The 24,070-nt window shown below is 43.2% G+C and overlaps 1 protein-coding gene across 4 annotated transcripts in view; it reads left to right on the top strand.

Moving 5' to 3' along the window:
- Positions 1 to 24,070, top strand: part of FLNB (filamin B) — a 79,785-nt gene that overhangs the window by 25,912 nt on the left and 29,803 nt on the right. For all 4 annotated transcript variants that reach the window (XM_062585302.1, XM_062585304.1, XM_062585303.1 and 1 more), the window contains exons 2-23: positions 2,086 to 2,334; positions 3,432 to 3,529; positions 4,461 to 4,608; positions 6,878 to 6,996; positions 7,742 to 7,819; positions 8,588 to 8,750; positions 10,185 to 10,382; positions 12,120 to 12,257; positions 13,581 to 13,707; positions 14,271 to 14,407; positions 14,834 to 15,027; positions 15,423 to 15,536; positions 16,008 to 16,151; positions 16,517 to 16,640; positions 16,883 to 17,043; positions 17,625 to 17,715; positions 17,976 to 18,145; positions 20,804 to 20,921; positions 21,615 to 21,877; positions 22,509 to 23,106; positions 23,336 to 23,509; positions 23,869 to 24,031. In XM_062585302.1, coding sequence (XP_062441286.1) covers positions 2,086 to 2,334; positions 3,432 to 3,529; positions 4,461 to 4,608; positions 6,878 to 6,996; positions 7,742 to 7,819; positions 8,588 to 8,750; positions 10,185 to 10,382; positions 12,120 to 12,257; positions 13,581 to 13,707; positions 14,271 to 14,407; positions 14,834 to 15,027; positions 15,423 to 15,536; positions 16,008 to 16,151; positions 16,517 to 16,640; positions 16,883 to 17,043; positions 17,625 to 17,715; positions 17,976 to 18,145; positions 20,804 to 20,921; positions 21,615 to 21,877; positions 22,509 to 23,106; positions 23,336 to 23,509; positions 23,869 to 24,031 — 3,769 coding nt within the window. The remainder of the gene's footprint in view (positions 1 to 2,085; positions 2,335 to 3,431; positions 3,530 to 4,460; positions 4,609 to 6,877; positions 6,997 to 7,741; positions 7,820 to 8,587; positions 8,751 to 10,184; positions 10,383 to 12,119; positions 12,258 to 13,580; positions 13,708 to 14,270; positions 14,408 to 14,833; positions 15,028 to 15,422; positions 15,537 to 16,007; positions 16,152 to 16,516; positions 16,641 to 16,882; positions 17,044 to 17,624; positions 17,716 to 17,975; positions 18,146 to 20,803; positions 20,922 to 21,614; positions 21,878 to 22,508; positions 23,107 to 23,335; positions 23,510 to 23,868; positions 24,032 to 24,070) is intronic.

The raw sequence follows: 24,070 nt of genomic DNA, 5'->3' as shown, positions 1-24,070 counted from the left end.
TGTGTTAGACACTTATTGAAATTCTGTAAGATCAGTCAAAAGTGATGTTTTTAAAAAATAACATCTGATTAGAGACCAGATGTTAGCTCTCCAGAAAGGCAAAATGCCATTCAAGGTCTGATGTTACAGTATTATCTGCTCAGAACATGCTGTTCTATTGTGAAACCGTGTAAATATTAACTACTCTGCTGAGCATTGGGTTAAAGTGAACACCCTGGTGCTAACTGTTCTTGACCGCTGTTCTCTATAATCACTTTTCCTTTGCTTTGGAAGTCAAACCATCTTTTTATTTTGATAGCGTGATGTTGGGTTACTACTGTGGTCTCCGTAACTGAAGAGGAGTGAGCTTATGCGTGCCCAGCAACTGCTGGCCATGGTGAGGTGAAGCTCAGAGGACTTGTAAACACACTGAATTTGGGGAGAGGGGGCAGACCACTAAGATGCTGAATACTTTTCTTTTGATAGCTAGGACTCATTAAGATCCCTGTATAAATATCCTGGTGGCAGGAAGGTGGCTTTAGTTGACTTTACTTCAACATTTGCTCAGGTAGATGGAGAGCAGAGAAGAGCTTGTGGATCACTTAACTTTTACAGACTAAAACAGGATTTTTGTGGTTGTTTTCAATGTGTTGGAAGAAAGAAAAGGAGAAATGCTCTGGTATAACTTGCTGCTATGAATGAAGAGATAACTCAGACTCTGTATGTTGTACTGTTACAGAGCATCCCTTCTTTGAGCTCTAACAAAGTAGAATCATTGGAAGTTTAACATAACCTCGTTAGCAACTGCAAACTCAAAGGGGCATGCATCTAACCTGTGACCCCTCAAACCACAGAACATTACAGAGGTGCTCACAAAACTATAGAGGTCTCACCTCATGGGCCAGAAGCCCTGGCAGACAGCTTCTTACAACAGTCTGGTCTTGATGCCCAGCAGCCATAGCTGTCTCCTACATCTCACAGTAGAGCTGTTGTGTGGCCACTGTGGTGGTAAACTTCTGCTAGGCTAGAGTGCGACTTGGTTTTGCAGAGTTTGCTTTTTCTTTTTTTAACTCTCAATTTATAGTGGTTAAGTAACATGAATGAAATGATTGTGCAAACAGAAATGTAATGGTGCAAAAAGGATTCCTTATTATCTTTCACTTCCCACTTTGCTGCTTGTACCTAGGTCTTTATATATCCAGACTTCATTCTAATTTCAAAATCTATCTTTGCTGGATTTTATTATGTAGCATATTTTTGCTACCATTTTTAATGCTAACTATTGATGCGATGGGGGGAGAAGGGGTGCATTTGTGCATATGAGCGCAGCTTCCTAAATGTTGCTTTAAGTATGCCCTGGTGTATTCAGCCTCTGTTGGGATGGTGTTCTTATGCAATCCATTGCATCCTGTTCGGCTTATTTCATAAGATGCAAATGCTACTAAAAATATTGGGTGGTAATTACCATCTAAATGAAAAATATTAGAGATCTTTAACTGCTGATTCTTCTAACCTTAATGCTGCAGACCTGTTGTGCCTGTCTCTCCTGCCAGAGCTGTTCCCTTGCAAGCTATAACCTGTGGCAGTGTATATATATGTGTGTATATATATATATATCTATGCATGTATAAAAACATATAACCCTGCCTGTACTGGGGGGGGGTCTACAATTTCTGAGCACCAACTTGGCAACTTGCCAAATACTGACACAGATGAAGTGGAGCTGGAAGTCCCTGTAGTTCAAAGTGGCAAAAAGAAAGAATAGTCTGCTGTAATGGTTGTACTGTGCGGTTTGCTGGCTGAAAATAGGACTAGGCCAAAGGCTTGTTGGAATTGATGGATTATCTACTTCTGTGAAAACATCTGTGCTGATATTGGGCAGCTTTTGTGTTGTAGCTGGAGAACACAGAGTCCTCAGCCTTCTCTTTCCTCTCATCTAATTCAAGGCATGAAAAGTGGAGTCTCTCCCTGAACAAGGGCCTGAAGTGACCTGTTTAGCTTCTTTTGTCCATGGCTACTTGAGCACGAGTTTGGGCAAGGTTCTTTATAAAAGTACCTCTATCCCTTAGGATGGAGGATAATTGATTTTTGTCTCTTGTCTTCCAGATAGCAAAGCCATAGTTGATGGAAACTTGAAGTTGATCCTTGGCCTAATATGGACCCTTATCCTTCACTATTCAATTTCCATGCCAGTGTGGGAGGATGAAGGTGATGATGATGCAAAAAAGCAGACCCCTAAGCAGAGACTTCTGGGGTGGATTCAGAACAAAATTCCTTACTTGCCAATCACAAACTTCAATCAAAACTGGCAGGATGGCAAAGCACTGGGGGCTCTTGTGGACAGCTGTGCTCCAGGTAAGTCCTGTGCTCAGGCAGTCAGCGTTTTCCTTACTCCCTTGTGGTTGCTCTGTTGTTCTTATAGGATGAGGTCTTCACTGCTTAGCTGGAGATGGGAATGAAGTTTTCAAACTGGAGTGTAAAGAGGCCAGCTGTGGGAAGAAGCATGTTGTAGATGACTTGGCCAAGAGAAATACTGGCTTAAAGCAGAGTACGTGATTGCATTGTTGGAGTTGCCACGTCTAAGCTTCGTATTAGGTGCAAGGGGAAAAGGCGCAAATACTGACTACTAAACACAAGCAAGACTTGTTCCCACAGCAAGTGCCAACAACCTTTCAAATTCAGGGTGCAGTTGGAGATTTCAGGTGTCTTCCTGAGATAGGATTGCACAGGGAGCACAACGCAGCCAGCAGCTGTACGCTGCCTGAAACTTTAGTGTTCAGCAAGTTAAGGCTGTGCTGCTTTGGCCACGTAACATGATGAGGTGTGAAAGAGGCGCAGTTCTCTTACCTTCCTGTGAAATGGCCTTGTTAATGCAACTGCTGGGGCTCATGTAACGCAGTTTAGGGCACTGAGGCAAACAGCTGAAATGTTCTTTTGGGGATCTGCTGAAGAAGAGCCAGGAGAACATGAAGGCTCACTAGAGGTATTGATACTGAATTTGGAGAGATGACTTCCACAGGTTGAACCTAAAACTGTGCGCTTGTGTGGCTGACAGTCTTATCCTTGGTATGGCTTGCAAGGTGGGTGGGAGTCTTTCAGAATTGGCTTTTGATTGTCTGTGCTAGGAGAAAAGCCCTTGGAGATGCCAGTTGTTGTCTCAGAAGTGTTCTCAGCAAGCAGTGTGTGCTCGTCTTATTTTGCTTTGACACACATCAAAATTTCAGTGCTTTTCTTAAAGGAGGGTAAGTTGGTAAGTCAGCATTAGGGGCTTTTTTTTTACTAATCTCGTAGTGAGCTGCTTAAATCTTTCCTTAATTCTCCAGTTTTGCAAAGGACTGCAATGGTGTGCTGTGTAACTGCGCAGTACAAGCAGCTGTGGAATTTGTCCTTGGTTCCTTTAGCTAAGGAAGCTTCTTAACAGGTGACATATAACCACTGAAACATACTTGCAGGCCTGTGCCCTGACTGGGAGACCTGGGACCCGAACAAGCCTGTTGACAACGCTCGCGAAGCCATGCAGCAGGCGGACGACTGGCTGGGGGTGCCGCAGGTAAGGGAGCCTGGGCCGCAAAGACGCAGGCTGGGCGCGTGCTGGAAGCATAAAAGGTAGCTTTGTTGTACTTGCAACTTGTGCTCTAAGCAAACTTGGATTGAGATTTGGAAGAGCGGGTGAAACTGGACACTTCTAAAAGCCATTTGTTTACTAGAGTGAAATTGTCTAAGAAAGGGCAGATTTTAACGTAATATGCTGATACATATCAGAGCGCTAACTATTAGATTTCATTTAGATTTCTCCACTGAAAATAGCCAGAGTTGCAACGTATAGATGGTGTGAGGGGAAAAAAACATATGTTTAGTGGTGCCCTATTTAATAGTCCATTGAATGAGTTTCTTTTTTGCTGCATTGAATTCCTGGAAGAAAAAAACTTGCTAGGTTAGGAAATCTCTTGCAATGATGATTTTTAAATAGAGAACAATATATTTTCAGACCAGATTATTTTCATACTGGTAAAGTTGGACAAAAGTGCTGAAATATCCAAAACTGTTAGAGCAGCTTGTATTTTGGGACCAGGAAAAGAATCTGAACTAAAGTTTCACTTTGCAAGCTCTGCAGTTCAGGACAGGATTACAGGGTCTCAATTCTTTCAATTTCAGTTATTCTCAGGTAGTTTTTGAGGGAAGTGTAGCTGTAGTTGTCTTAGCTTAGTTTGCTTGTCTTTAGCTTGTCACTGACCCCCTAATAATAAAGATACAAAAAGCATCACATCCCTCAAACCGCATTGGGACTGTAATGAGCTGCTTGATTTTTTTGCCATGAGATAATAAATGATGTTGTTTGTATCTAAGGGAGAATGAATGTAAGAAATGACATCAGCATGTGGGAGTTTGGAAATGTAAGAATCTGTGCTGGAGCTCTGTTTCTATGTTGACGCGCAGTAACCAAACACTGATACAATGTACCTTATTGCATTATCTGTCAGGTTATTACCCCTGAAGAAATTATCCACCCTGATGTTGATGAACACTCTGTAATGACTTACCTGTCGCAGTTCCCCAAAGCCAAGCTCAAACCAGGAGCTCCTTTAAAACCCAAACTGAATCCAAAGAAAGCAAGAGCTTATGGCAGAGGTAAGGAGTAAACTTAAGTTAACTCAGTAAACTTAAGCTGCACAGAGTATTTAACTCTTCAGAAAACTGGGTGAGGTTTTTTGCTTATGTTGAACTCCAGACCTAATGTAACAGACTTCAAAGTTTCACTTGTATACTCTTGGTGTGGTGCCTGGTTTCAGAAATACGTGGATGTAGTCCAAAAGACACTCCTAGTTCTAACATGTAAATTCTCCAAACTCTCTGAACCTGTTTTGCAAGCTGCCAGCCTTGCAGCCCACAGCTGGGAGGAATAGCAGGAGATAGGGCTAAGGCGACCTTGGTTTGAAATCTAAGCAGCAGCATTGCTGCTGACAGTCATTGATACAGGAGTGAATGCTTCTGATGATAAAGCACTCCTTAAAAGAAGCCCCCTTTTCACCTGTGTATACCTCTGAGCAGGCACTCTGTAGAGATGGTGAGTCCAGGTCCCCAGGCGGTGGTGACAGGCATATCAGGGTACACTGATTTTAAATCAGTTGTTTAAATTGATTGGCAGGTGAGAATACTTTGATTGCACATGCACAAAGATGGCTTGGTAACCCTTCAAACATTAAATAATGCCGTGTTTGCTAATTGGGATGATGTGTCCATAAATACTTATGCAATTGCAGATCTCTGTAGGTATTCATATTTTTTTGCTTGCATTTTAAATGGATAATTCCTGTAACTTCAGTTGTGGTTCTGCTCTAGACTGGAATACAAGTACAACTAAATGCGTAATGGATTTTTGATTTTTAATGCATTTCATATTTAACAAGAAATCTCCTATGCATTACATTGAAGCTTATTCTCTCTTGCACCTTGTTTTAGATTTGGGGCTTGCTGTGTGGTCCTTCAAGATTTTTAGAATTAGTAGACCAGATCAGATGTAGCCTTACTATTCAAAAGTGCTGTTGCTAATGCCATCCTGGCCAAAGATGCCTTCTGAGGATAAGGGATCCATGTCTTTGTGCCCTCAGGAGAGAGAGAGACTTAAATATATCAAGCATTAGCTTGTGCACTGGATTGAAGACACACAGAGCAAATTTGTGGCTGTTTAAACTAGATGATAATCTAAGGGTTAGTTTGAAAGAATGAATATGTCAATTGTTAACACCTTATCAGAATGCTCAGATTTCCTAGTAAAAGCATAATCTTCCTTGCATAGCACTCAAGTTATTGTTTTCAGAAAATAAACAAGTTCAGGAATTCTGTTGTTCACAACCACTTCCCTTATGATCTATCAGACTCTGCATTTTCCACTAATTGTGCTATGGAGAAGTAGCGCACATGGTTTTATGAATAAGCTGGTGTGTAATTCCCTTGGAAGGAAGGGTATATATATTTGGACTAGTCTAGAAATGGCAACTTTGGGAAGTTCTTCCACCCACTTGGTCTGACACCACCATGACAGGTGTAATGACCTAGGGCTAAGTGTAAAGGGGTGATGAAACACTGCTGGTAAGTGCGTGCTGTAGCAGGCCTTGTGCTAAGGAATAAGGAAATAGTCTGATTAAAAGTTAAACCGGAGTTGCAGAGAGTTTCAGGATTTCCATGGCTTAAGATGGCTCTGCGTGCCATTTATCCAATGTTCAGTTTAGCAAAATGGTTTGAGCAGCTTTCAAATGAGAAGTGTAAACAACTGATTAAGTTCTGAAACAACTGAAAATGGAGTAAAATAGGACAGTATAACTAAGAACAGTCTTGCTTAAAAACAAGTCTTTTACCCTTAGCTCTAAGGTAATGACTTTACCAAAAGGCCATGCAGAATTTCTCCCCTGCCTCCCCAGTTGCCCTGCTTGTGGTGCAGCAGCATTACAGCTGCTTCAGCTGCATGAAGCAAACTGTGCTAACCAAACAAGTTCTTGAAGAGTAACTAGTGCACGTACCCTACGTGCTGTGAGCAAACCTGAACTTCATGGCCATTAGCCAACTGTAGGAGCAACGCTCAATACATTGCTCTAGTAAGCAGGACAACTTGCTTTCACTCAAAGCTAGATGCAGGCTGGATGCCTGACTCTACCACAGGTCCTACTACGAGTTGATTCAATCAATTTTTAATTTGCTTATATTATGAAAGTGAACGTTATGATGAGCCTGATGATCTGGGTAGATGGTGAACAGGTATAACCCAGTGGACCTGGGAAGCTGGTGGCTGCCAGGTGCTGATGTGGGAAGGACGGGGTGGACAGCTTTGAGTATAGTCTCCAAGGTACCTTTTGGGATTTGTAGCAACAGCTGATCTTGCTGCTCTGCATCTAACTCACAGGAATTGAGCCTCATGGAAACATGGTGAAGCAGCCTGCTAACTTCACAGTAGACACCATCAGTGCTGGGCAGGGAGACCTAATGGTTTTTATAGAGGATCCAGAAGGAAACAGAGAAGAGGTATGTATGTTAGATATCTCTTGGGGAAAGCTTAAAGCTAGTTTGAACACTGAAGTTTTTACAGTAACCTCTTTCATTAACAAGTGAAATCTTAGCAGATAAGTAATGTCAAGAGAATTTGCCATATACTATCTACTGAAGTGCAAACATTAAACTTTTTCTCATAATTGCCTTCCTGGAAAAGCTGCAAAAAAAAAAAAAAAATCACTATGGAACTAAAGAATGCAACTTAAATGTCCAGTGGTTGTAGTGCTTTGGCTTGACTGGCCAAGTACATGCTGATGTGCATTTTTAGATAACACACATCACTGAATCATTGTCTACCCTTATTCATTTTGCAAGAATGGCTAGACCAACTATTTAGATACCATGAATCATTTTGAGTTAAAATGCTGGTTCTTATGTTTATAGAAACTTTTCATCCAAATGTACCACTTGATCATATTACGACATTCCAGCAAAATACAGCTGTACATTGGACTTAACATTTCCTCAACTTTGGCCTTAGTATAGCAGTTAATATCAAAGAAGAATAGGCTGGTTGAATAGTGGCTTGGTTCATCTCATTTAAATACAAAACCAATGGTTCTTTTTATTCCATACAAGATGCAGAGTTAGAAAGTATGCTTTTTCCCACAGAAACATGTATGATTGTGGAAATAGTTCTCAGGATCAAATGCTACCCAGAAAAGCCTTAGACTGAAGTGCATAGGCACAACTAACATGAATGTTTTTTCTTTCCTAGGCGAAGGTGATGCCAGCCAGTGACAAAAACAAAACCTATTCGGTTCAGTATGTGCCAAAGGTTACTGGACCTCACAAGGTAAGTTTTGTGTTGAAAGAACAGAATTCTCCTGCTGAGTGAGCTGCTTTGCTAGGTGTTAAAATGAGCCCCTTGGGGTTGCGCATTTGCTAATGGCATAATAGGCACGTGTGGGTCATCCTGAAGAAAAAGTAACCTGATGTGGTGTTAGTTCCCAGTCTGGGCTGCTGGACTGTTCCCTTCTCAAGGGGGGGAGAGGTATGTATGGTGGGAGAAAGAGTGTGGGTGTTTGGGTGAGACAGGGTCTTGCAGGCAGTGGTACGGCTGGCTCTTTTGCTTGGAGCCACTTGCTGCAACTCCTGAAACCAGTTTTGTGTGTTGTTGTGTTCCCTTGCTGATGATGATGTCCACTTGAGGGGTTTTGCAGAGCATGTTCCCCACTCAGCTCTCCCCCCAGGGGCCTGTAGAACCAGGTTTATGATGGCTGATCCCATTAATAAGCACTTGCCTGAACAGCAGAGCAAGATAAATGCAACCTTTGGTGTTGGATAATGATCTGCCTTTTATTGGCACAGCCAGATTTAACAGTCTTAGCTGGTGTGGCTGACCTTGTGATCAGGAGTACAGTGACAAGCAGTTACGTTTTGTGGACAGATTATCTGATGCCTGGTCTCTCTTGCCTCTGCATAAAGTTTCCACCTTAACCATTCGGGTGCTTTACCCTGCGCTTCATTACATGGCAGTGAAATCTGCCAGGCAGCTGGTGGTAACTGAGCACTGCCTCTGCTTCAGTGATCTGGGGCTGATGCTGTCTTTGTGTGGCTCTAGGTCTCAGTTCTGTTTGCTGGACAGCACATTTCAAAGAGTCCATTTGAAGTGAATGTTGACAAAGCCCAGGGAGATGCAAGCAAAGTAACAGCAAAGGGACCAGGATTGGAAGCAACAGGAAATATTGCTAACAAACCCACCTACTTTGACCTCTACACAGCAGGTAAGTAGACCAAATGAGCGCTGAAGTCCTATAGCTTCCTCAAACTTGAGGAGAACCTTGAGGGAATAGACAAATGCTGTTTGCAGCTAAAAAATGGATGAGGGCTTGCATCTCCATCAAGTTGAGAGGTGAAGGAATAGTCAGGCTGCTCTGCAGGCTTCAGCTGTGTGTGAAGTATTTGAAGTATTGAGCTGAATTCTGACGGAAGGATACTAAATGTTACCCAGAACTTTGCCATGAACTTGCTGGATAGCACCAGACAGGTTCCCAGCTAGTTTTCTCTCCCTACTCATTTTAAACAGGGATGTGAAACGCCTACCTCTGAAGGATGAACTCTAAATAAACTGTAAATGCTTAATGTATGCTATATTTAACTTTACTGAAAGGATCTGCTGCAATAGTACTTTGAGTGCATGCTTCAATGACAAACCAGTTTCAACTTCTCTTGTAATTATTAGCAGGCTACTGTCTTCTTCATTAGAGCATCTTCATCATGTGGCTTCTTGTCTGCTGAGCCAATGCTGTAGCCTAGAGAAATGAGTCAATAAGATGCTACAAATGCTAATCTATTCAGAACAATGTGAAACTACTTAGGGCAGTTACTTGAGGTATTTAAATACTGCAATATGCTGAATAGCATATTTTAAATTGCCTTTTGCCCAAGGGTGCTTAGAAATGAAATTGAATGTGGTTGTAGTGAGGGGAAATGTTACATTCAGCCTCTAATTGGGAGAGGGAGTAGTCTGAATCATGTAAAGACATGTCTGGCCTCTGAAAACTGTTTGTGTTGTGTGATAAGTTAAATAAGGTGTGTGAGGAGCAGGTGTCTGAAGAGAAGTGAATGTGTTGTCCATAAGGATCCTTGTCCAGACCGGCATACTTGTCTTCTGAGCTCCTAATCTAGCTCCTGTGCATGAAACAAACTACACAAGACTAGAATAACATTGTGAATAAAAATTAGGGCAAGGCTTGATGTGGGACAGTACTCCGTGAAAAATTGCTGACTTGCAACTGTTTTCTTGGGCTTTTTATTTTTATTTATTTTTTTTTCAAAATCACTTTAACACTTGAGAGAATTGGATGGCCTGGTAGAACTGTGGAATAGGGTGTGGTAGCTACAGGGTGGTAGCAATAGAGTGACTGTACCGTATGTGTATCCAGTAATGTTCATACTGTTGTGAAACCCTCTCGATAGCGTGGCGGAGTCCTGTGAGCATGACGACTTCATGGAGATGCCACAATGCGCTGTCATCCCCATCCCACTTGAATGTCTGGTTGAATGGAATTCAGTAGAGGCTGAAACTTCAGGCAGTGTCTAGCAATGACAGCAGAGCATTACTGGCTTAGCGCAGACAGCTGGCTGTGATCCTAAATGTAGTGTATATTGCTCTGAGGAGTCCCAAGGTTCAGCAGGGCTTCTTGTTCCCTTTTCAGGAGCTGGCGTGGGTGATGTGGTTGTGGAGGTGGAGGATCCTCAAGGAAGAAGCCTTGCTGAAGTTGCAGTAGAAGACAAAGGGAACCAAGTCTACCGTTGTCTCTACAAACCTGTTCAAGCTGGTCCTCACACTGTCAGAGTGACTTTTGCTGGGGAGGCAATTCCCAAAACTCCTTGCAGTGTTCTTGTTGGAGAGGGTATGCTTTTTAAAAATGCATCTAAATGTGGATGGTTGTTATGAATCTTGGCATGGACATTTTCTATATCTTTCAGCATCTTAGACCTGCTTCATTGGGTCACCTGAATATTCACCTAGTTCAAACGGTGCTCTCTTATAGTAATATGGCTTTCAATGCTAGTGTTTCCTTTCTTGCCAGAACTCTGAATGTTAGGCTGCCTTTTGTATATATATATTTTTTTTAAAGTGTTTTATGCAGCTATGCAGTGTCTTGCTGTTTTCCACCTTTGTCCCTCAAATGACTATATTTACTGTTTTCCTCCTTAACTGATACCTAACTTGCTTTCTATTCCGTCCTTACGTGCTCCTACGCTTTTAGATCTCTGCTCATCTCTCCTGAGCTACCCTCCATTTGTGGAATTTTGGACTTCACTGCTAATGGCTTCATAGTTGGTAAGAGGTGTGCAGGATGCTATGTTGTGTTTGCTCTTTATAAGCGTCTAGCCTGCAGCTTGTCTGAGCCAAAAGGGTTTTGTCTTTGTTGGAGTTGGGGAAGAAAGTTGCAAGCAAACTGAAACAGTGTGTGACCCCATCGGTGAAACTGCTTAACCACAAACTGCCTGACTCAATTGTGTAAGGATGCTTTGGACCTTTTGCGCTCAGAGATAGGCTTGCTGCTGTATGCTCCCCTCAAGTTTTCAGAGGTAGCAATGGCATGCAATCTTTGCTTATACTGTCCAGTGTAGGATGTTTAATGGTGTGGCTGCCACAGGGATGAGAGTAAAACTTAGGCTATTGAAAGAAGTAAAAATCTGATGAGCCTCTTGGCAGACTGTTATGCTCCTGCTATAAGCATGGCATGTTTGGGGAAAATGCATGTTGGGATTTAAATGACTGGGAAGTGTGACTCTTTGAACTCTTCAGGTCTCTGGAGTTGAAGACCACCTAATAGCTGGGACCACGTAACAAAAATTATTCATAACGCGTTATTATTCATAATAACGCATTATTCATAATAATGTGTTAGCTTGGTTATGTAGAAACTCTGCAGGCCTGGAGAAGTCCTTGAAGAATAAGTGGCAAGCATTAGCTTAAACTCAACAGTATGTAACATACTGCCCTTACCCTGCTTCTGCCCAAAGCATGTGGTGGTGCCAAACTGCCTCAATTTGTTGAGGGCTTAAGGGCTTTGCTTTTGTAGCTGTGGATGCAACAGAGTGTCCTGACTTAACATCTCTTAAAGGAATGCATTTGCAACTTGGCCTGGCTAACAGCTGTTGTTCAAGTCTTGTGCTTCTGTAGGGACAGCACGATAATATTCTTTGCTAGGGCTTACTTGCAAAGGAAGACTCTGCCCAGTGCTGCAGCCTGCTGCTGAAAGTGAAAGGCATCAAGAAGATTGTGTCTAGTACAGTAAATATCTGTGAAATGATAGCGACGGAGAAGTTTAATACTGATAGCTGGCATTAAATATGAAGGTGTCATGACTACAGAGTTTGCTTTAATTCTAAAAATTGCTCTTACGGGGCTTCATGTGCCTGGCTGTACTGAATGCTGCTGTCCAAAGCTGTGGGATATATATCATGGCTAGACAGACTCTATCTATTTTCCTAACTACTGTAACATAAAGGCTTGTGGTGAAAGCTAAGCTGTAGTTGCTCTGAATCAACATTTAACTAAAGGTTGTTCCAAGCTGGCTAGGCTACATGTATTTTGAGCATCAAAGACTGTATTGATGTCTGAAATTCACTTGCAGCCTGCAACCCAAATGCTTGTCGTGCCACCGGCAGAGGCCTGCAACCCAAAGGTGTCCGGATTAGGGAAACAGCAGACTTCAAGGTTGACACGAGAGCAGCGGGGAGTGGAGATCTCGGTGTGACTATAAAAGGGCCAAGTAAGTGTGTGTGGATGAATTTGTCCTGTGGAGGCCTTCTGGAGAAGGGTGGGGGTGTGTGTGGGGGTAACCTAGATTGCAAGAAGGAAGAGCAGCAGAAAGATAGTGGCTTGATGGGATTGATGAGATTTGTATCATCATAAAAAAATTAAATTTCAGAAGAGATTTCTGGTACTTTGTGCTGAGTTTGTAGATCTTAATCAGCCAGCCTGGGTAAGATTACACCCTGTTGTCTATGGTATAAAACTCAGTTGGATCCTAATGGTAAATCTTAGGCCTCTCCATTTTAAAGCACTGCAATTACCAAAACTGAGAAAAATCCGGGTGGCTGCCTGCCACGGTTGGTTCACGTTTCGTGTTCGTCTGATCCAATGGAGCAAGTCGCACTCCGGGGTCTCTGGCAGGACGGAAATCCTGCTGTCATAACGTGAAACTAGAAATGCCACCACGGTCGAGTGACGCTGCTGACTGTGCGAGGCGCTCAGATACGTGGTGAGGAGGGAGAAGATCTGGGGAAGCCGCAGGCTGACACGGAGGCTTTCTGCTCCTCCCTGTGTTGGGGGCTGGCCCCAGGCGCCTTGCCCTGCTGCAGGCTCTGGATGCGTCCCTCCAGCAGGGCCACCGCGCGCGGAGGCGGCCTGAGCGCCGGGGCCACCGCTCCGTGCCGTAACCGCGTGGGGCTGGCCAGGGGCGTGAGCGGTGCTGTCCCGTGGGCCTTCCCCGGGGACTTGCTGCGTTTGCGTTGTGCTTCTGAGGCGGCCGCTCCCCGCCGCCGCCGCCGGGTTGTATTGAAAGGTGCCTTGTGCTGCCTTCTCCTCCTCCGCGCGCACGCTGGTCTGTGTGGCTCGCTGTGGTTAGCGGCGAGGGCAAAAAGCCATGTACGTATCAATGTAAATTTTAGTGCCTTAGGCTTTTCTCCCCCAAGTTCTTCATCTTGAAGAAAATGAAAAGTAGGCATTCCCTGCATACTTGTGGTTGCAAAGTCTGACAAATGTTAAGCTTTTTTGTTTTAACATATGACATACATCATACTGCAGACTAAGAAAATAAAACACAAGGGAACCTATTAAGTCTGGTAACTTAAAATACTTTTTCTGCTGTATTTCTTCTGGAAATGTTTGCTGTCTTTGTCCTGGAGGGCAACTAGAACTAACATCCCTTATAGCCAGACCCCCCCCCCCCCCCCCCCCCGTTCTTTTCCTGGTGGGAGAAATTTATTCTTACAAGCTTTAAAAACAAAATGCTAGAAAACATGAACTTTCCTGAGTAATTGAAGGCTGGATGGAAACTCTTAAGTTTAATGCTGAACTGATCTTTCAACAGAGGGCTTGGAGGAGCTTGTGAAACAAAAAGGCTTTATGGATGGCATATATGCATTTGAATATTATCCATCTACCCCAGGGAAGTATGTGGTCGCAATTACGTGGGGTGGACACAACATCCCCAAAAGGTGAGTTAGAAGTAGTTTTGTTCAAGAGGCTGTGTGGTCGGCAGGCTGTTAAGGCAAAGCTGATGCTTGGAAAACCTCTGTGGTGACCAAGTCTGCTGCAAATGGTTGCTGTGACCGTTCATCAGCAACCTGTTCTGGGGCCGTGCTGGCTTGTATTTGGAGGGCTTTGAAGGGTGGTTTGCATTGGTCTCTCTAAACCCAAAATGTCAAATGGAGAAAATAATGACACTTACCGGCTCTAATAACACAATGCTGGCTCATGCAGCTTTGACTTTACTGTGAATTTTTGGAGGGATCTGTTCTGTGAGTGTAGAGGGCTGCAGCAGCCAGTGCAACCCAAATATCTGACACTCAGAATCTGTGCTGCAAAAGATGAAAGCACATGACAGCTTAGATGACCTTTCTGCTAGAAATAGGGCAGTCTGCTGGGCACTGTGCCATCAGAAAGTGGCATCTATTAATTTGGGAAATCCAGTGTATTGCCTCATTAAAATGTCTAGGGGAAAATATGGATGCGATATTTGTCCTCATTTCTAACCCCGAGCCTTGTTTTTCTCTTGTAGCCCGTTTGAGGTTCAAGTGGGGCATGAAGCGGGTCCACAGAAAGTACGAGCCTGGGGGCCTGGGCTTCGTGAAGGGATTGTGGGTAAATCAGCTGACTTTGTGGTGGAGTCCATTGGCACAGAGGTTGGCTCTCTTGGTATGTTATTTACTCAAGTTACATGAAGTGTTTTAAGTGCTGCAGTGCTAGCAACAAACTCGAGAGAAAGGCTAGCTTTCCTGGAGTAAAAAACAAAACAAAAAAAAAAGCAAAACCCCAAAACATGTGTGTACCTCATTCTGATTTAAATACAAATTACATCAGTGTGCAGAGCAGAAGTCAAAGGCAAGTTCTGGAGACTGGAGCATGCTTTTTGGGGGTGGGGTCCAGAAGGGAATGATTGACTATTCCCTGCATTGCTGAAGAAGAGGTGTAGAGAGCATTGAGTGTGGTGGTGCTTTTCTTTTTCTTTTCTTTTTTTTTTCGTTTTTCTTTTTTTTTAAAGGGCAGTTCAGGAAAGTGGTGTTAGATGAGCAGCCACCACAAACCTAAGGTGCAGTTGGTAAATACTTGTTTGTTTTTCAGGCTTTGCAATAGAAGGTCCTTCTCAGGCCAAAATTGAGTGTGATGACAAAAATGATGGCTCATGCGATGTTAAGTATTGGCCCAAAGAGCCTGGTGAATATGCTGTTCACATCATGTGTGATGATGAAGACATAAAAGACAGCCCTTACATGGCCTTCATCCGACCAGCTTCGGGAGACTTCAACCCAGATAAGGTGGCATACAAGAACTCCCTTGTAGTGTAACACATCTTTGATATGACTGTGATAGAGATGTTTCTAATGCACTTGACTCCTAAGTTGTCTCTAATTAAGACTCTGAATTTGAGGTGCTCCAGCCAAATATTACTCAGCTCTTTCTAACAACATTGCCTCAATGTTGTTACTATATTATTCCATTAATGTAGTAGAAACCTGCTGAATTAGTCAAAATTCTCAGCTTTCACACTAGCCTCTGTGTATCCTGTGCTTCATGAGTTTTGTGGGAAGGGAGAGGGTCTTGCTTTAGAAATGAATCACTTAGCTTTGCTTTCTGTTCCAAATTGGAAGCTAAGATTCTTGGTTTGGGGGTGTTTTTTTAATTTTGTTTTCTTGGATTTTTTTTTTTTTAGGTGAAGGCTTATGGTCCAGGTTTGGAGAGGACTGGCTGTATAGTGAACAATCCTGCTGAGTTCACAGTTGAAACCAAGGATGCTGGGAAAGCTCCTCTGAAGATGTATGCACAGGTAAAAGCCAAAGGCAGCTATATGAAACTCCAAAAAAATGTTTTAATACCGCTGAGAAAATTGCCTGAAGTATTTCTACTCAATTACCCATCACTTAATTCTGGGTATGTGCAATTCTCTTGCAGTCCTATGCTTTGATCTCTAATGTAGTCAGGTAGTCAACCTAACTCAAGACAAGGTGACTATTCCCTTGAGTGTGAAGTGCACAGTGTTACTTACTTACTTCCTTGGAGTTCCTTCAGTAAGGCAAGCTGTAATTTCCTGGTTTTGTCACTTGGAAACATCTGAAGTCTCTCTAAGCCTGTGAATCTCAGGCTAACCTGTTCTTAAAAGCTACCCGATCTGTGTTGTGGGATGGTGTTAGAAATGAGCAGTTTAACTGGGGAAGATTTGCAGGAGTCGTAGGCTGTTCCAATTGTGCAAACGTTCTAAAACTACCTGTATCTTCTGCTGGTATTTACTACGTTTTAGGATGGAGAAGGAAACCCTATTGATATCCAGATAAAGAGCAGGCCCGATGGAGTGTTTACTTGTTCCTATGTGCCGGTTAAACCAATCAAACATACGATTTCTGTTGTCTGGGGAGGAGCCAGTGTGCCCAATAGCCCGTTTAGGGTAAGTACAGAGACAGATGATACTAGTTCTTCTATGCAAATATGACATTCAGAATATCTAGTGCTCAGAGTAGTTGTCAGTACAATCGGGATGGTTGTAAACTTCAAGGAAGTGAGACGCTTTTTTGTTTTCCTTTTTTAAGAATCTAACCACTTGAAAAGTGGCTTTCTGCTTTCACAAGCTCACCTGTTGAGGGTCTCATATCAGTATAGCTGAAGCCTAGGAAAGCTGTTGCAGTTCATTCTTACCTTGGTTGTTATTTGTAGAAAACATAAGTGTAGCCTCTGTCCAAATAATGCTCCAGCTTGGCTGTGATTTATCATACAACTCAAATGCATAATTCTGACTCTTGTGAATCCACATAGGTCCTAATTGGTCAAGGTAGTCATCCTCAGAAAGTGAAAGTGGTTGGACCTGGCGTGGAGAGAACAGGCCTGAAAGCCAACGAGCCGACACACTTCACTGTTGACTGCACAGATGCAGGAGAAGGTAAGAGTAGAGTGGGTTATTGCTGTAGTATCCAAACCCTAGTTCTTGCATGAGGGGTATTGTATATTATTTGCTGATGCTGGTCTACCCCCTTTTCATGGAAAAAACTTGAACTGTGATGTGCTCTGTTATATTTATTAACATGGTAACTTGAGCAGCTACTGGAAATTAAAAAGTGATAGCTAATTGGCTAGCAACATCTTTACCATCCAACAGAAAAAAATTCCATTTGCTTTTCCTAGGTGATGTCAGTGTTGGAATCAAATGTGACGCTCGTGTCATCAGTGATGAGGAAGAAGACATAGATTTCGACATCATCCACAATGCTAATGATACGTTCACAGTGAAGTATGCACCACCAGCTGCTGGGCGCTACACTATTAAAGTGCTTTTTGCAGGAGAGGTGTGTAATTTTTATTTTACAGCCTGGTGTTTCTAGACTTAATTTATCAGTTCCTTGGTCGCTGAGCACCTGCTAGTGAATAGCTGGCAGTGGCTGCTTAAAGATGGTTCCTTCTGTGCCAGCTCAAATGCACCTTGTCTAGTCACAAAGAACTCTTTTGTAGTACTTGAAAGCTCAAAAAATTAGGGAGATTGGCTAGAAACTCTGCAGCTGAAGCACTTAATATGTTGGGCTGCCATGAGAATGTGGTCTCAGTGATGCCATATCTACTGGGTCTAGAGGCGAAGTAAAGCCACTTTCTGTAGTATGGAAGACCTAAGTAACTCTCCAAGGGATATGGGAATGACAACAAGATGCCTTTAAAAAGTGGCAGAGAGACCCCTGCGAAATAGTTAGCTGTTAACTTTGCCCTAGGCTTTGCATGTTTCTATTCAGTAAGGCAGAGTAAAGTGTTTAAGCAAGGTGAAATTCTACTCAGGGTGGTGCTGCAGTTAAAAATTAAAGCGGAAGAATCTTAAAGTGAATATCTGTCTAGTTTGGCCTGGTGAAGAGTTATGTTTAAAACTGTATTTCTGTTGCAGGAAATTCCTGCCAGCCCTTTCAGAGTTAAAGTGGACCCTTCGCATGATGCCAGCAAAGTGAAAGCTGAAGGACCCGGGCTGAGCAAAACGGGTGAGTTGCAGGTTGCGATGCATGCCTCGTGCTGGACTGTGAGGAGCTGTCTCGTGGTGGCTGCTGCGTTGTTGAATGCTACTGGGATTTTGCAGCACTCTGTTGGGTTCAGCTGGGTAGGATAGCAGGGGCTGAAAACGGCTCTGTTCCCTTGGCATTTAGCTTGACCAGGCTTTATAGGTGCCAAATGTTTCGGGGTGGTGGTGGGGAGGTCGTGCATAAGCTCTGCATAAATTAGAATTAACGTTTTTTTTCTCCAGGTGTGGAAAATGGCAAGCCAACACACTTCACTGTGTTCACTAAGGGAGCTGGAAAAGCGCCCCTGGATGTACAGTTCAGCAGCCCTGTGCCAGGGGAGGCAGTGACTGATCTGGACATTATTGACAACTATGACTATTCCCATACTGTTAGATACACTCCAATACAGCAGGTAGGTCTGATTCTCCTGGAGAACTGCCGAGGGAATGACCCTGTTGCTGTAACTCTGACTTCCCTTCCTGGTATCTATGTGCAGAGGAACTGGTGGTTAAAACTTGCAAGGGTGTCCTGTTCCCCAGGAACCCTAACGCAAGCCTGCAGAACAATTTGGATTGGAAACCAGTCTGATTAACTTATTGGTAGTTTGTAATATTTTTCCTGAAAACTTCCAAGATGATTAGGTGGTAATGTACACATCATGTTGTCATTCCACACTGGTGATACCTGTTTGCTGCCTATCAGTCGGAGGGGAAGGGTGGCAAACCCTCCCAGGACCTGCAGCAGAGCCAGCTGCTGCACCAGCTGGACTGACCACCAGCAGCTGCGGTCCTGCTCAGAGTGGTGGTGTGCTGGCTTTCGGCAAGCTGTCATTAGTCAAACGAGCTCCCGTGAGAACTGCAGCATGGACAAAAAGCACACCATTCAAGTGATGGTGAAATACCTCTAGAGTGGAAAAACTAACCAGTACTGAGGAGGAAAGCTCAGCTGCGGATTAAATGCATCAAAGTGTGTGTCAGTATTTGAGGTTTGCCCTTGGGTAGGAAAAAAATGGTCGAACTTATTTTAGTTCACAGGCAGATGCTTCCTAGCAACACCAATAAAGAGTTATAAAAGGAAACTGCTAGTAACTGGAAGTGTTTTTTGTTTGGTGTATTTGTAGAGGGGTGTTAAACTCCAGAGTGCCTGAATCCAATGTATTTCTGAAAAGGCAGAAGTGTTGAGATCAAAGTGTTCTGCTGTTCTTGTTCTGTTAAACAAATGCATGAGCCACTCTGTCATCTCCATTGACTTCCTTGAGTACAGCTATTAAAAAAGGGGGCTGATATGGAGGACTTCAGCATTATATATCTGATAACACTGGAACAGCATTCTTGGATATACCATAGAGCTAGTGCTTACTTTTGGACAGAGCTATTTCATGATCTGAGGATGTGGCTGGTGTGGCTCTTTAGAGAAGCTTTTGCTTGTTCCGTCAGTGTTGATGCACAAAAGGGAGCAAAGTCATCTGAAGTGCATGTAAGATAATATCAGATTTGTGCAGATTTCGTATGAAAAGCAATGGTGGAACCAACCAGGCCAGGGTTGTAGTCTGGTTTTAAAAAAAAAAACAAAAAACCCCAACCAACCAAACAAAAAACCCCACCTGTCTGGCTTTTCCATGAAGAGTTTGTGTAAAGAAGCATGTGCTTCTTTCTCACCTGGGTCATTAGGTAGTCTCTGCACAGGTTGTCCTCAGAGTTACTGCATCCCATTGCCAAAGCCAGAGACTTTCTTCTGGCTGCCATCACTCATCGCCTCTATGGGGGAATTAGTTTCATTAATGAACAGGTTGGATTTTATTAAGCCATAGTCAGACCTGGCTGTTTTTCAAATCTTTCCTAGGAATATAAGAGCAGAGCTTTGACTGCTAGCATGCAGAGCTAGACTGTAGTGTTCGGATGCTGTAGAAACAGATCTCATGCCCGTTCTGCAGGACTCTAGGCAGCTACTTAGTTGATGGCTCTTGAACAATATAATAACACAAGTTCCTGGGCTCTGGCATATGTGTGTGGGGCTGTGTGGCGTTATCCTGAATCTGCGAAAATACCTTGGGTCATGAAGAAGCTGTAGACTTGCAGGAGATGCTTGCAAGTACCTGTAGTAGAAGTGTGTAAAGAAGGAGGTAGAACTAGACTGCATGGTAACTAGTACAGCCTTGTTTTCCCTCCAGGTTATGGAGCATGCAGATCATTCCTGAACCCTGTTTTTCTAGGATTCGTGAGCTGTGGCTTACCTAAGTGCAGAACAGATGAGACTCCGGACCCTTCAGAAGGGGTGGGAGGAATTAATAGGTAGTGAAATTCCTGAGGAATAGTGTCAGCAGTTGAAAAACCTTGGTTTAAACACTGTTTACTCAGCCTTATCTATTTCACTGGTGGTGTTGCTACAGCTACCCATGTGTATGTTTTCAGAAAACAACTACAAATAATCATGGAAGCTATTCACTAGCTTGCGTGAAGCATTCATGATTATTTCACTTGGGAGCTGAACCAGCCAAGAAAGAAAAGTAAGCAAACAGTGAATATAGCTAAAATATGGACTGTGGTAGCAGGGAATAAAAGGAGCACACAGCTTGAGCTGGAACTTGCCATGGCTGTGTGGTATTCCAGCCAAAATACACAAGAGCATTAATCTTTCTGACTTGTACAGCTTCAAGCTTTGGTATTTCAAATGCTATAATAATGTGGCCTCTTTGCAGGCTTGGATTTGGCAAGGCGTCTCCATGCGATGGAATGGGATACCTGGTCTTTAGCACTGGGTCATTCATTCAGCTGTCAGCCCTGAGCTCTGGGAGGGTGGGAAACAACTTGAGCCTGAATTTTTGCCAGGCAGTTGGAATACAGTCTAATTAAATGTTGGAAAGAACTGCCTTTTTCTCTCTTCCTGCATTAAATAAAAACCATTTAATGCTTTGAAGGGCTGCAGTGGGATGAGAGCTTGAGAAGTCCATAGCCTAGTAAGTTTGGCTGCAGCCAGCTAAAATGGGTTAGATGAAATGATTATGTGGCACTTGAATACTAGCATGTCTATGTGAAGTGAAGAACTAAGCTAACACAAATTCTCTAACCAGGGTCCAATGAAGGTTTTGGTGACTTACGGTGGTGATCCTATCCCTAAAAGCCCTTTCACTGTGGGAGTAGCTGCTCCACTAGACCTAAGCAAAGTTAAAGTCAACGGACTCGAAAACAGTAAGTGCACATCGTCTGCAAGGCACGAAGCCTGTCTCTAAAGTCTCCTCTAAATCTGTGCTATAGCTGACACATTCTGCTAGAATATAAATGGACAAAAAAGCGTTTTTTTTTTTTTTTTTTTGAAACTTATTGTAATTGGTGATAAACCAGATCTGTGCAACTTTGTGACATTACTACTCTGACTTAGTTATACCTATTGAGGGCTGAATTTCAATTTAAATTTTTTTAGAAGATTATATAGCAATGTGGACATATCATGTGCTGGCAATTAGTCCCTTGTGGCAAATGGAGCTGGGTTTTTCACTAGTCCAGGCACCTGTTGATAAAATCTAGTTTCCTTGGGCTAGGTCACTACAGCATGGAATTTTGCTCATACAGTCTTTTCACTTTCTGAAAGCAGAAAAACTTTGGGCCAGAAAATCTTGCTGCATTCCTGAAACAAGCCTCTGTCTGGTATCATCAGGCTATGTCTTGCAGGCTTCCTTAGCACTAGCTTTATAGTTTCCAGTTAACCAAGGCACTTGACTTTTTTCTTTTTTTTTTTTTTTTCTTTTCCTAATGTAAAAGGATGCAGACTGAGCAGGGCTCTGCTGGTGCATCTTTTCTCAGTGATATGTGCATGAGAGATTTCTTGGAGCATTATCAAATACTGAGTATTTAACATAGTATTATGGATTTCTTCTTTTTCAGGAGTGGAGGTAGGAAAGGATCAGGAATTTGTCATTGACACCAAAGGAGCTGGTGGGCAAGGTAAACTGGATGTTAATATTTCCAGCCCTATGAGGAAAGCTGTGCCATGTTTGGTGGAACCGGTCCTAGGTAAGGAGTGCAGTACTGCAAAATACATCCCAAGGGAAGAAGGGCTGTACATGGTGGATGTGAGTTATGACGGCAATCCAGTCCCAGGAAGCCCGTATACTGTGGAGGCCACTCTTCCTCCAGATCCCTCCAAGGTAAGTGAATGGTTTATGGCTGTAACAGCAACTAATAACTGAAAATTGAACCGGGTGCTCTAGCATGAGACTTGGATAGTTTTTGGACAAGCCAGACCCAGGAATGTCCTTACTCAGAACTGAGTTGTTCCTTCTGCAGAATTCATGACTCATGGAAGTCATTCTTAAAGTGCTGTATTTGGAAAAAAAAACGTGAACTAATTAGGAGTATTGCAAGCAGCCTGTACAATATGACATGTACAAATTATTTCTAACTTAATAGAACTTGGCCTCAGGAGTACCTCAACTATATTGATTGAGGTGGTTCTTTCTAAAGGAATACATTCCAAGGAAAACTTGTGTGCAACCATCCACCGTTTAACATTTTTATTTCTTACATTCTGTGGCTTCATAAAAACAGCTGTGGTGAAAGTTGAATGTTCTTGCCCTGAAACTTGTTTGATGGAAAGTGATACCAATTTCAGAGTAAAATTGGAGGGAGTGTGGGAAGAGACTTTAGTTTCTGTGTATTTTTAAGAGGTTACCAATTAAGACCCATATATAAACCAGTCTTAAACAGAGAGATTATGCTTGCAATAGCATGAAAAAAATGAGACCTTTAAATGTAGCTCAACTGCATGTCCTCTTCTAGGTTAAAGCTCATGGGCCAGGTCTTCGAGGGGGCCTTGTTGGAAAACCAGCAGAATTCACAATAGATACCAAAGGAGCAGGAACTGGAGGCTTGGGTTTGACGGTAGAAGGCCCGTGTGAAGCCAAAATCGAATGTTCAGACAATGGCGATGGAACCTGCTCAGTCTCTTATCTGCCTACGAAGCCGGGAGAGTATTTTGTAAACATTCTTTTTGAAGAGGTTCACATTCCTGGTTCACCTTTTAAAGCAGACATTGAAATGCCATTTGATGTCTCTAAAGTAATTGCCACAGGCCCAGGTCTTGAGCGTGGTGAAGTAGGAGAGGCAGGACTGCTGAACGTTGACTGTACGGAGGCTGGTCCTGGGGACCTGCGGGTGGATATGGCCTCGGATTCTGGTTTGAAAGCAGAAGTCCAGATTGAGGATAACAAAGATGGGACCTATGCTGTTACGTACGTGCCGCTGTCAGCTGGAATGTACACAATCAAGATGAGATATGGAGGAGAGCAAGTACCTAAGTTCCCTGCCCGGGTCAAAGTGGAACCTGCTGTGGACACAAGCAGAGTTAAAGTGTTTGGGCCAGGAGTGGAAGGGAAAGGTGAGAACAACCCAGGTCTGATTATCTGAATTTGTAGAACTTAAGGCTCTTTATTCTGTAGAATATTCTGAGCAATAAAATTGTAACAGCTTTTCATGTTACCACGGTGACTGTCTGAGATGTTTTTCATGTTTTCAAGTGAGTTGTTTTGTCAAATTGATTCACAAAATGTTTTGTTGTCTGAAATACATGTGGTTCTTAACGCGACTCTTCAAAATGTATTCTGCAGATGTTTTCCGAGAAGCTACAACTGACTTCACTGTAGATGCTCGGCCGCTGACGAAGGCTGGAGGCGACCACATCAGAACACAGATAACGAGCCCGTCTGGCTCTCCGGCAGACTGTCTCATCAGAGACAACGCTGACGGAACGTACGCAGTGGAGTACACGCCGTTTGAAAAGGGTAACCTCTGGATTTTTTTTCTTGAGGGGGAAAACCAAGAACAAGTAATTCCTCTGACGCTTTTGTTTGGCAAACTGCTCAGGTCTGCCAGTAACTTGTTGGCATCTCAACAAGATTTGTGCCAGCAGAGGAGCTAGTTCTGCAGGAAGTAGCTCTGTTTTAACTTCAAGAAATGACTTTTCTGGTTACAGTTCAGAAGAACAGTACATAAAGGGCATCTCAGTTATGAGACTGATAAAGCCTTGTGGAAGGCAGGAGGGAGGTCTTACCCATCCACTGGCATCTAAATCTTGCCGAAGTGGTGAAAGGGATTGGAATATTCAGGACATTAAGTACAACTTCTCTTCCTCCTCTAACAGGCCCCCACACAGTCAACGTAACGTACGATGATGTACCTGTGCCAAACAGTCCTTTTAGAGTGAACGTGACCGAGGGCTGCCACCCATCACGTGTAAGGGCACAAGGACCCGGACTCCAGGAAGCTTTCACCAATCAGCCAAATGCATTTTCAGTTGTCACCAGGTAACTAGGCCTACTTGAGCTTTGAGGAATATCTGAGGA

The sequence above is a fragment of the Rhea pennata genome, chromosome 12, assembly GCF_028389875.1.
Source record: "Rhea pennata isolate bPtePen1 chromosome 12, bPtePen1.pri, whole genome shotgun sequence".
In the NCBI taxonomy this organism is placed as follows: Eukaryota; Metazoa; Chordata; class Aves; order Rheiformes; family Rheidae; genus Rhea; species Rhea pennata.
This window is presented reverse-complemented; position numbering and strand designations above follow the sequence as displayed.